Source organism: Erpetoichthys calabaricus, chromosome 8, assembly GCF_900747795.2.
Source record: "Erpetoichthys calabaricus chromosome 8, fErpCal1.3, whole genome shotgun sequence".
Taxonomy (NCBI): domain Eukaryota; kingdom Metazoa; phylum Chordata; class Cladistia; order Polypteriformes; family Polypteridae; genus Erpetoichthys; species Erpetoichthys calabaricus.
The window spans coordinates 196,572,501-196,585,123 of record NC_041401.2 but is presented as its reverse complement, the minus strand read 5'-3'; the positions used below and the strand labels follow the sequence as shown (position 1 = coordinate 196,585,123).

Below are 12,623 nucleotides of genomic sequence, written 5' to 3'. Positions count from 1 at the left end.
AGGCACTATATGGCAGAGTTACAGATGTCAAAGGCACTAAATAATAAATAATAGGAACACACGATATTAAAGATAGCCAGATATATGAAAGGCACTCTAAACAGTGACAGACAGGAAAGGCGCTAAATAAGCGCTAGTTATATGAAAGGCGCTATAAACACTGATGACAGTCACACCCCTCAGTCATTTAATTATCGGCAGGTCAATATGTAGTGAAGTGCACACTTAACAGACTCCAAGCAGTTGAGGTGGGCAGGTGACACACTTTGCGGACCCCCCTGGACCCCCGGTACCTGAGGGCAGCAAGTCCTTTCGCCGGCTTCTTTATGTCGTCTTCCAGCTGTTAAAAGCCAACAAACAGAACACGTTGATTTAACAGGATGGCGGCTGATTTTGTGTTTACTGCACAGTCACATCACAGACCGGAGACGCAGAAGGACGCCGGTGCGCCCCTGACAGGTGTAGACATGGCAGGGTAGACCACATTGAGCCACCGTCCCCACCATGTGTCCCCCCCCCCCCCCCCCCCCCCGCTCTCAGAATGCTCAGACGCGCCCACCCAATGCTTTACATAACAGTGACGGCTGAAACTCAAACGCTGCCATCCATTATGGCCCCCCCCCAGCTCTTAATAAAGTGCACAGCCCGGGCTGCTCATATCAGATGAGTGGCGTTTAGGCGCCCGAGTCACGTCTGCCTGCTGGCACTTCATCGCTTAAGCAGACGTAGATGGATGGCGGTGATTCATAGGCCTGGAAAGCTGCGGATATTTCCGAGGCCGACGTCCAGTGGCGCGCTCTTCATCATCCTGACGGTGTAATAAAATCAGCTGTCACAAATTAAACGGACGTTTCTGTCCCTCTACCTGTCCCTTTGCCTTATGTTGTCCTCTTCTTCCTTTTTTGTGTGACATTGAGGGCACATTCTCCTTCATCAGTTGTTCTTTTGTCACTTTCACCATCAGGCTTTCTTGTATGTACCACCTTTCAGAGTGGGCACCATCACGAGCCAGTGGGCATTCACTCTGTGGTCTTGAGGACCCCGGGCTGCTGACGTACCCTCAATGCTAATCGGGTTTTCAAGCAGGACAAACCAAAGACGGGCCTTTGTGACCAGCCTGCGCTTGTCGTTTAGATAGTGAAGGCATTTGAACCTTCTCAAGGTTGCCCACCTCTGACCCACCACCAGTGTGTGTTCTTCAGTGTATCATTGAACCCGCTGCTTACTTGACCTTTCAGAAGTGCCAGCCTTCCACCATCCAATGAGCAGGACATGCCACCTAAAGCACGACAGGCAACTGTAGGATAGCAGCCACTCTGAGGGACGTCCCAGACTCCAAAGTGGGCATCCTCAAAGCACCCATCAGCTGGACACTTGTGTGCTCGAAGCTTTACATTTAATGCCCATCAGGAGTGCCATCTGCTCAAACAAACACCATGGAGGAGATGACCCGCGGGACATGGAGTCCTTCCCATGTGTGCTGCAATTTAATTTGCTTGTTCTTATTAATGACGACTTTCAGAGATGTCCTCACATGGACACCGAGTGCTGCTGGCCACAACCGCAGAGGCCATCCATCTGTTTGTCTTTTCACTTTGTGGACCATCCATGAATAAACGCAGAGTGAGAGACGGACCGCCGAACTACTCACCAGTTTGCACTCCAGTTGTCCACCACGGGTGAACAGAGTCAGACTGTAGGCCTTTTCACCATGAAATGTTTGGTTGCAGGTGATGTCCATACTGTTGTACCGCAAATCAAAGCTCACGTCCTGTGCGTCCTCCTCCAGCGTCAGTCTCCTGTAGTGTGACGGATCCTGCAAGATGGAAATCATCAGATTTACTTTACAGGCCGCTGAGCAGCCACACGCGAGGCGAACATCAAGACGCACTTCCATCTAGCGCACATACTGGGAATGCAGCGAACACAAATCCAGTAGAGGGCGCCAAACACACAAGACCAGGCTCACAGAATACCGGCGGGCAGCTGACCCACTCACCTTACAGCCACCTGCCGAGCTCATCACTCGCTGATAGGAAATGATGACGGGTAATAGACCACCAGGGCCTGCCGCAGGAGCCCGCCGAGCCCAAGATAGGAAAAAATAGCCATTGGTCTACCCGCCAGGCCCACCAGGGGGCATTAAGCCCTGTAAATGTAGGTGTGAAGTGAAATGGGAAAGGCCAACACCAAGAAGTGCTGACAATAGCCAGAGTCCATCCCTCTAATGGGGGGCACGACAGGGACCCACGTTTGACAGCTGGGATCTTGAAACCCATCAGGAGGCCAGTCACTGTTGTTCAGCACAGCAGGTGGCACCACCCAGCGCTGCCCTCTTAAAGCTGGGAGACCCCACCCTATAAAGGCTATGCAAGGATCATGGGTGCAGAAACACCAAGGACCACTAGAAGGAGCTCTAGACTAGTCTTCTGTGCATTGAAGGGCCAGCACTGACCCCATGAGGGGCCTTAAAGCCACATCATGACAGAGTGACCTTTGGGGAAGAATTAGGGTGACAGAGGAATGAGGTAAGGTGAGGGCTTCAGTGTGAGGGGAGACCTAGAGGGATAAGGAGACTGTGGAAGATTGTGGGTTCGCTTCCCGGTTCCTCCCTGTGTGGATAGCGCTTTGAGTACTGAGAAAACTGCTATATAAATGTAATGAATTATTAAGGGGGCTTACTTGGTGTTCTCCCTAATTATCATTCTCTGTGAATTTTAACATGAAATAAACACACAGCCATTTAAAAAGAACCTCCATCCATCCATCCATTGTCTCCCGCTTATCCGAGGTCGGGTCGCGGGGGCAGCAGCTTGAGCAGAGATGCCCAGACTTCCCTCTCCCCGGCCACTTCTTCTAGCTCTTCCGGGAGAATCCCAAGGCGTTCCCAGGCCAGTCGAGAGACATAGTCCCTCCAGCGTGTCCGGGGTCTTCTGATCAGATGCCCGAGCCACCTCATCTGACTCCTCTCGATGCGGAGGAGCAGCGGCTCTACTCTGAGCCCCTCCCGGATGACTGAGCTTCTCACCCTATCTTTAAGGGAAAGCCCAGACACCCTGCGGAGGAAACTCATTTCAGCCGCTTGTATTCGCGATCTCGTTGTTTCGGTCACTACCCATAGCTCATGACTATAGGTGAGGGTAGGAACATAGATCGACTGGTAAATTGAGAGCTTCGCCTTGCGGCTCATCTCCTTTTTCACCACGACAGACCGATGCAGCGCCCGCATTACTGTGGACACCGCACCGATCCGCCTGTCGATCTCACGCTCCATTCTTCCCTCACTCGTGAACAAGACCCCGAGATACTTGAACTCCTCCACTTGGGGCAGGATCTCGCTACCAACCCTGAGAGGGCACTCCACCCTTTTCCGGCTGAGGACCATGGTCTTGGATTTGGAGGTGCTGATTCTCATCCCAGCCGCTTCACACTCGGCTGCGAACCGATCCAGAGAGAGCTGAAGATCACGGCCTGATGAAGCAAACAGGACAACATCATCTGCAAAAAGCAGTGACCCAATCCTGAGCCCACCAAACCGGACCCCCTCAACACCCTGGCTGCGCCTAGAAATTCTGTCCATAAAAGTTATGAACAGAATCGGTGACAAAGGGCAGCCCTGGCGGAGTCCAACTCTCACTGGAAACGGGTTCGACTTACTGCCGGCAATGCGGACCAAGCTCTGGCACTGATCATACAGGGACTGAACAGCCCTTATCAGGGGGTCCGGTACTCCATACTCTCGGAGTACCCCCCACAGGATTCCCCAAGGGACACGGTCGAATGCCTTTTCTAAGTCCACAAAACACATGTAGACTGGTTGGGCAAACTCCCATGCACCCTCCAGGACCCTGCTAAGGGTATAGAGCTGGTCCACTGTTCCGCGACCAGGACGAAAACCACACTGTTCCTCCTGAATCCGAGGCTCGACTATCCGACGGACCCTCCTCTCCAGGACCCCTGAATAGACTTTTCCAGGGAGGCTGAGGAGTGTGATCCCTCTGTAGTTGGAACACACCCTCCGATCCCCCTTCTTAAAGAGGGGGACCACCACCCCGGTCTGCCAATCCAGAGGCACTGTCCCTGATGTCCATGCGATGTTGCAGAGGCGTGTCAGCCAAGACAGTCCTACAACATCCAGAGCCTTGAGGAACTCCGGGCGTATCTCATCCACCCCCGGGGCCCTGCCACCAAGGAGTTTTTTGACCACCTCGGTGACCTCAGTCCCAGAGATGGGGGAGCCCACCTCTGAGTCCCCAGGCTCTGCTTCCTCATTGGAAGGCATGTTAATGGGATTGAGGAGGTCTTCAAAGTATTCCCCCCACCGACCCACAATTCTACTGGGAGTGAAGTGAAGGTATGTGGATGTGAAACACGGGTGCAAGTGAACTCCTGGCAGGAATTGTCTGGGGCTCTGCCACTAGTCCTTCTTTTTCCCAGGACCCTCCAAGCTGTCTCAGATCTTTACCCAGGTGCCACCTGCCCTGATCTTAGATACCACCCTAACCCCTCCCTTTTCCTGCTTTTTACCACTCATTCCCTCCTGTCTGTAGCTCCACCCCCTAGTCCTTCCTTTTGCATGCTGTTGGTCCCAGCCCCTCCTATCTGCATAAGAGACTCTACCCTTCTTTTTACCCCTATATCTCTATTTGAAGCTCCACCCCCTAGTTCTTCCATTTCTCTTTTATTCCTTGGCTCCTCCTATCAGTGTCTGAGGCTCCACCCTTTTTTCCTGACCCATTTCTGAGACTCCATTTTTAGTGCTTATTTTTGCCTGCTCTTTACACAGGCCCCTCCTATCAGTGTCTGCAGCTCCACCCTTAGCTCTTACTTTTGTCTCTTATTTGCCTTGGCACCTCCTATCTCCATCAGAGGCTCCACCCTTCTTTTTGCTTGTTCCTCACTCTGGCCCCTCCCACCTGTGTCTGCAGCCCCTCCCTTACTCTTCCCTTCTGCCTGATAGGTGCTGTATCCACCTATCACTGTCTGAGACTTACCCCTCATTTGACTGCCTGTGTCTGTGGCTCCGCCTTTAGTCCTTCCTTTTGCCTGTCATTTGCCTTGGCCCCTCCTACTGTATCTGTGTCTTTGCTCTTATTTGCCTGCATTTACCTTGGCCCCGCCTAACTGTGTCTTCCCTCAGACCTTACTTTTGCCTCTGGCCCCTCCTACTCGTCTGTTTTTCTGGGTTTAATTTTAAACTACATAGCAGTCACATGAAAAGGCGGAGCTTGAATAATGGGCGTGGCTGTAGCACTTCATTCAATGGCAAAGCCACCACTCAAGCTTCTCCTCAGCGGATGAAACCTTTAAAGTCTAAGATGTCCGCGCTGTCACCATCCGTGGTGTCTGAGGACTTTGTGACTCGGTCCTCAAGTAATGAACACCAGCCACTATAATAAAGCACCTCAGTGGTGGTCCAGCTTTTAAAGATACGATAAACTAAGAGCTGCTTAGGCCAACAACATGACAGTACAGAAGGACATTGGGGTGTCGAAGCCATCATGAAGGGGTGACGTGGCCGGGCCACCTGACACTAAATGGTTGTGTACCGCTGAAGAGGCTACTTACCTGAAGAGGATGAAATGTATCGAAGGGAACATCGGAGCCCGGATAAGTGACATCAACGGGCCGCTCTGCCAGGTTCAGCACTTGAAATAAGGTCTCCCTGGGAGCTGGCGCTGGAATGAGCGTCTCCTAAAGATAAATCAGGGAAAAGCTCCATGACATGTGCTGTGTTGGTAGGGGGGTTCAAGTGAGGAGTGCACAGCTGCTGTATTGTTTTATTAATAAAATGAGTAAAGTCAATCCGAGTAAGCCCTTCACAGCCCTCCGTCCAGAGCCCACCCAACACACAAGCCATCATAGCACACATCCACCGTACTTGGGTCACTTGGTGTGCATGTTAGAAAAAGAAAGCAGCCGTGGAGAAAACATGGCGACGCACACAGACTGAGCGAAGCTAAGAAGAGCAGCCATTTTACAAGAAGCGGCATTCCTTACGCTGACTTGAACCTCCACAATGGCGGCGACAGCAAAGGCAGCAGCAGCGAGGATCATCCCGACCGCCATCCGCTTGAGGGGCCTGTGGACGACAAGGTGCCAGTCATGACAGCCCGGCCTGACAAGCCCCTCCCCTGGACACAGATGACATCACGCCACCCCTCCTGCCAATCACCTCCAAGTGGGGTCTGATTTGCAGGCTCCACCCACCATTTACATTTTTAACTTCTGCCAGGCACTGTGGCCCCCTAGTGGCTAAGATGCAATAACCCCACTCACTAAATAATAAATACATCTTGTTGAATCTCCTCTTGTTTGTATTAGAAAGCACCTTGGAATGGTGCTGAATGTGAAAGGCACTATATAGCATAAAACACAAAAAGTGTGTCCCTAATGTCTCAGCTGCTTTTAAAAATTGGGGTCTCCCAATGAATGGAATGATTTATCGAGCAATTTTAATTAACGGGAACCAGGGGTCATTATTAGACCGTCAAGATCTTCAGAAAGGCGCTATATGAAGTATGAGAATCAACTGAACATCACACATGCTGTGTGCCTGGTGGCGCCCCCTACTGTGCACTCAGTGACCCTTCAGACAGGGCAGCTGGTCAATTGTACCCATGTGGCACCTCGATTAACTGGCCGCACCTTTGATGGGTGGAGATGACGCCATCTCAATGGAGAGATGAGTTTCCCGATACTCACGTGAAGTTTATTTTGCACAACTTGATCAGGGGGTACAGACCCATGTCGAAGATTGGGATGAAAACCAAAATGAGCAGAGCGTTCAAAGTCTGTGGAACAAAAACCAAACAACAAAGAATTAAAACAACGGCAGTCATGTCCTGCCCAGATGGCGTCGGATCAAAGCACCAAATCCTGAGTACAAACCTGCATCTGGTCGGGCTTCAGGACGAAGGTACCCTGTGGGGAAGACAAGAGGGCAGTAAATGGACGACACCTGCCATTGACTCACCTAGCCAACATGAAACTGTCACCTGTCAGTGGGTACAAAACAGGGACTCACCCTCAGGGGCCACCCACCCTTCCAGTGCCTGAGCCCCCAAGTATGAGTGTGCAGGTCCAGTCTATGCTTTGTGTGACCCAGAGGGAGTCGCTGGGCCTGTATAGTGCCTAGAATGAGTGACACCGAAACCCCCCCATTCTTCAACCCATTTATATCTGTAAGAGTCGTGGTTGGCTTTTATTGTGTAAAAATGAATAAGGAAAGGCGCATGTTTACTGCTTTATTCTTGAAAAATGAACCACATACTGTAAAAGCCACCATAAAAAGTGACATTGGTATGGCAGGACTTTAACGTTTTACACTGTGAACCTCGTAGGACGTTGAACAAATGGAAATTAAATGGCTGATTGGCCAGCTGATCTGTAAAACTCCACAAAGGCCACGCCCCCAGTCTAGGGACCAGCCTTTTCTTTGGAGGCCGAGCCCACATCCAGTAAACGAGCCTGTTCCACAATGGCCACGCCCTCTATCTGTGACCCAGCTATCCTCAGGAAGCCCACGCCCACAGTCTGTGACCAAGCCTGTATATGAAGGCCACGCCCCCAGTCTGTGACCCAATCCTCTGCAGAAATTTCACAACTTCCCTTTCTGAAGGCCACCCCCCCACCCCTGTAAGCCACCGTCCAAGTTTTATGCTCTGCCTCCTCCAGGAAAGAAAGGACACAGCAACCCCCCCCCCCCCACAAACCCCATGACTAAACTTCTCCAGGAATGGCCTGCCCAGAAATCTCCCCTATGACTGATAAAAACCCCACCCCAGTTCACAAGCCCCTAAACATCCCCTAAACTCCCCTCCCTCTTCTCAAAACAAGACCCCTTCCAGGAAGACCCTGCAGTTACCACACTACACCTCCCCCAGAAAAGGAAAGCAAGAAAGCAAATGCCCACCCCCTCCCAGACCCCCAGCACAGGACCTCGTCCCCCAGCCTGCTTCCGATTAAACCAAACAGAAAGCCTTCAGCCCTGGCATCCACCTGCACTTACCTGGCCACTAGGTGGCGCAGCTCGGCCCTAAAAGGGAGCACTTGGGGGGGGGGGGGGCTACAGAGTTTTATTTTCTTTCTTCTTTTTATTTTTTTATAGGTTTGCTATAAACTGTGAATCAGTGTTTTTTATGGACATCTCTAGCCCATAATATTTTACAGCAGAATCTGAACTTTAGCAGAAGGAGAGCTTAACTGGAACAAAATGAAGTGCAGCTCAGTTTAGAGATAAACACAGAGAGACGGACATAAGCAAACACACACACACACACACACACACACACACACACACACACACACACGGGCCCCTGTGAGAAAGCATCCAGCTGTGGGTGATGCTGGCTAATCAATAATAAAAACTGGCTTGGCAGTTGGCCGGCTGTCCATGTCCAAGACAAACAGCGGCCCCCAAATGTCTGTTTATTTAACTTGGACTTCTTCTAACTGAGTTAACCTGAACACGTCCTGCGACTTGAGTTGTTTACATGGTGTATATAGCGCCTGAAGAGTCGCCCAGCCAGATACTGATACTGGGCCGAATGAATAATGTCACAAGCTAAGGTAGGGTAAGAAATCGGGGGGTTCAAGTTTATATTATGAAAGCCATTTTTGAGGGTCCGACCTTTACAATGGCCAGTTGGAAAAGTTAGCAGAACCAGATGCCACCACGAGGGGGCGCTGTAGACTTTGTACTGTCCTCTTTTAAACAGATGGCAGTCAGAAGTGTAGAGCAGCCAGAGGCCACCAGAGGGCGCTGCCATTTTTCAGAAGTGCAGCTACACTAGAAAGTCACCTGGAGTTGTGGAAGAAAGATGGCGAGGAAGACCGGAGTGTAAATGAATCAAAGTTAGTTTATTTAAAAGATGAATAAAGAGGAGAGTGGTGAGCACGGAGCTTCTCTCACTTCTCCTTCTTCAGGCGGCTTATTTCGTTTTTTTACCCCCTGCACCCTTTAATATTTTTTACATTTGTTTCAGTGCTTCCTCTTTTTGCAAGACTCGTTCTATGTCAGCATATTTTATTTTTAGACATTGACAAAGAACAGTCTGTTTTGCTAAAGGTTGCTTGTAGGAAATAATAAAACACTTGCTTGTTAACAGTTGCTATCGCCCTGCTGTAAATATTCCTGCTCACACACACACATAGTAGTCAAGTGCTTATATCAGTATATCAATATCATCCATCCATTGTCCAACCCGCTATATCCTAACACAGGGTCATGGGGTTCTGCTGGAGCCAATCCCAGCCAACACAGGGCACAAGGCAGGAACCAATCTCGGGCAGGGCGCCAACCCACCACAGGACACCCACACGCCAAGCACACACACGGGACAATTTAGAATCGCCAATCCACCTAACCTGCATGTCTCTGGACTGTGGGAGGAAACCCACGCAGACACGGGGAGAACATGCAAACTCCACGCAGGGAGGACCCAGGAAGCGAACCCAGACGGGTCTCCTTACTGCGAGGCAGTAGCGCTACCCACTGTGCCACTGTGCCGCCTATCAATATCAGTAACACATACATTATAGCATTGTATCATCTATTGTAGCTTCCACAGAGTGCTGTAGACCATTAGGGGCTCAACTCATAACTGGTCAGTAAGATGAAATTCAGAGGCACTGATACCCTAAAATGTGAGACCCCACGCTGATGACCTGTTGTATGCCCCAAGTTTTTTTTTCAAAAACCCCCATAAGATTTCAAGACCCTTTCACTTACAAAGCTCAGGTTCATCCTGGTCGCCTGCAACGTCCAACGGGAGCCCTTTGAAAGAAACAAAAAAGAGCGCCGTTATGACCCCACGGACAGAATATGACGCCATCCCTGGGGCCTGATGGCCGCCACCTAGTGGTCGTTTTCAATCTCACATTTTATGAGATGTTCCTCAGATCAGAGCAGAAACTTTGAAGGAGCCACCAATCCGCCTAATTCTCTTGGCAAGGAATTGTGGGAAAAAGAAACCAGCAACTGGTGCAAGTGGAACCAGCAGCCTGGGCTCAGCCTAACACATGTGTGTCCGCATGTACAAACTGGCAGTCGAGTGGCACCAAGGGGGCACATAACTACTTTGAGGGTCCAGATGGTGCTACCTTATCTTATACCTAGGACTCTGTCTGGGTAAGGCGCTATATAAAATATGGAGCCCCTATGAGTGTCCCTTTTCTTACAGCTATGACATTTAGGACAGAGACACTGGAGAACTGATGACCAAAGAGGAAAAAGTGGCACCAAGAGGGCATAGGAGAATGGCACATTAGTAAACTAGATTGGCATTGCTCTGTCTTATGTCTGGAAATCTTGTCCATTTTCTGAAAGGCGCTATATAAAATACATTTTAATTAACCAAAGAGCAGTGACCTGTATTTTTGGGTGCCCTATTAGTGCCAGTCAGTTTGTCCAGAGCACAGTTGACCATAACCCTGATAACCAAAGGGAAAAAAGTTGTGCCAAGTGGGCACAGGTCAAGAGAATGCCACATGCAAGAGTCAGATGGGTGCCCCCTTACCGTATAGTTAACCTTATTGAAAGGTGCTATAAAAAATAAATACTAATGACCCAAGGGGCAGAGGAGTGTGTTTTTAGGTGTCCCAGACTAAGATGCCCTATCAGTGCCAATCTAAATGTCCTTTACCTTCAGCAGGAACATTGAGAGCAGGCACCGGGACTCCAGTGGCCTTTTCACTGGCAGAGCAGCTAGAAGGTGAGAATGGCCGCCTCCTCTTTGGGGTGCAGTGGGTTTGGGGGCCACCAGACAGCAGTGTGCCAAGATGGCCGAAGCACAATATGCTCTCGATGAGGTCCAAGTGGGCACATCCTGCCAGACTGCACAAATTGTGTTCTGGTTGGGTTTCTAAAGCGCCACGTCATGATATTCCTGGCCAAAGGTACCAAATAAACTGAAAGGTGTGATGACTGCGTGGTCTTTGAACACATTGCCAGCAGGGGGCACCACTGAGGTGCCTTCTGTTGTCATGTCGTCTTCTGCATATTCCTTCTGGGTGGTGTTTGTGGTGGCATGTGATGCCAAGTGCCACTGCTGTGAGAGTAGGCTGTGCCACCTGTGTGTGGAAGGCATGAGGTGCCCAACTACATGATGTAGTCGCTGGTGTCATCTGTGCCCATTTATACCCACTGGTGCCCCCAAAGCTGTGCCGGATTCTTGAACATGTTCCTGTCATGGCCACTTGCCTGGTGGGTGTTATCTTCATAAAATCTGGAGGCCCTGGGCTGGCAGTGAGGCCCCCTGGCATCGCCCTTCTAATAAGGGGAGTTCACCGATACAGCTGAACAGCTGAACTCTTACCTGCTGATCGAAGAGCGCCCAGAACATCGGCAGGGGGATGTAGAGGAATAAGACACGGGTCACCATCTTGATGTCACTGATGAGGGTCTTCTGTAAAAACAAGAACACAAAGGGCCTGCTGGATTGACGCCTTCCTGGGCTGTGACTTTGCTCTTATTTTTTTTGTACGATTGATTCAGTTTAACCCTCTTTGGCATTAACCCTGAGTGCGAATTCGATGCCAATACGGTTAAGCCCGAGTCAGACTGAGGGTGAGGGTTAGGGCAGAAGAGCTCTCAGGACAGCACTCTGCTGCCATCCAGTGGACAAAAGAGCATAATCCTGCCAAAAATCCTGAATGTTTCTATGTGATTTGCCCTGCTATGGTAACTCATCAATATTCATGAGTTGGGTGGAGCTTTCAAGCAACACACAAATGGCGTGCGAACAAGAAGCTGTAAAGAACAAACTGGAAATGAGCCATTAGTTGAATCAAATGAACTGCCCATCAGGCTGATGCATACGGCGCTGGACCACCGGACCACCATGACGTCTGGTGAAGCTTCAGCATAAGAAAAAGGCAAAGTGAGTGAGTGCAAGTGGAAGGACAAGAATGACGTCAGCCGCCCCCTTCACGATGCAGCACCTGTCCATGTTCATGTCGGGGGTCTTACATCACAGGTAGGGGTCCACCCAGCTGGGGTTCAGATTCATGTTTTATGTCGCCTTCTGTTGTATGTATTGATGTTCCTTTACTGCTGACTGAGTTCAGGGCTCAATGCCTCGCTGATGTTCCATGTATGTGGCGGGGGGTCACCTGCCAATCACTGCCAGGCACTACAAATCTGGAGGGTCTCCCACGGGTCCTGGCGCTTCTGGCGCTCCTGGCGAGTTGGCCTGCATTACAGTGATATCGCCCTCTAGTGGCCAGTTTTGGAAGTGCTTTAGGTGTTACGTGTATTGGGACTTCTCATTCGTAACAAGAGGAGATGTGGACGTCACTAAGCCTGGCGCTGTGGCAGCCTACAGTGACACAAGGGGCGCGCCGACCGTGCAGACTTTCTACTCTCTCATGTACAAGCAACTAAAAATTATTATAAAGAAAGTGCGCAAAGAAACACGCGTCTACTGTCCCAATGGTGACAAAACATGTCACACAAAGGACGTGCCCCAAACCCGTGTCAGCTCAGCCGTGGACCCGCGATGGGCGTCTCCTGCTGGATTTATGTTAATGTTTTGGTGCTCATCTCTCGTCTCCCTGCCTGCTGGCGGTGCCCACCACCTCCCAGGTTCATATTTCTGAATCCCCACGGAGCCCCTCACCCC

The 12,623-nt window shown here is 50.5% G+C and overlaps 1 protein-coding gene across 2 annotated transcripts in view; it reads right to left on the bottom strand.

Annotated features, from left to right (window-relative positions):
- Positions 1 to 12,623, bottom strand: part of slc15a2 (solute carrier family 15 member 2) — a 40,450-nt gene that overhangs the window by 5,124 nt on the left and 22,703 nt on the right. For both annotated transcript variants that reach the window (XM_028808069.2, XM_028808067.2), the window contains exons 11-18: positions 11,319 to 11,408; positions 9,734 to 9,778; positions 6,892 to 6,924; positions 6,706 to 6,794; positions 6,001 to 6,082; positions 5,569 to 5,694; positions 1,652 to 1,816; positions 294 to 340 (exon numbers count right to left, since the gene is read on the bottom strand). In XM_028808069.2, the coding sequence (XP_028663902.2) occupies positions 294 to 340; positions 1,652 to 1,816; positions 5,569 to 5,694; positions 6,001 to 6,082; positions 6,706 to 6,794; positions 6,892 to 6,924; positions 9,734 to 9,778; positions 11,319 to 11,408 (677 nt within the window). The remainder of the gene's footprint in view (positions 1 to 293; positions 341 to 1,651; positions 1,817 to 5,568; positions 5,695 to 6,000; positions 6,083 to 6,705; positions 6,795 to 6,891; positions 6,925 to 9,733; positions 9,779 to 11,318; positions 11,409 to 12,623) is intronic.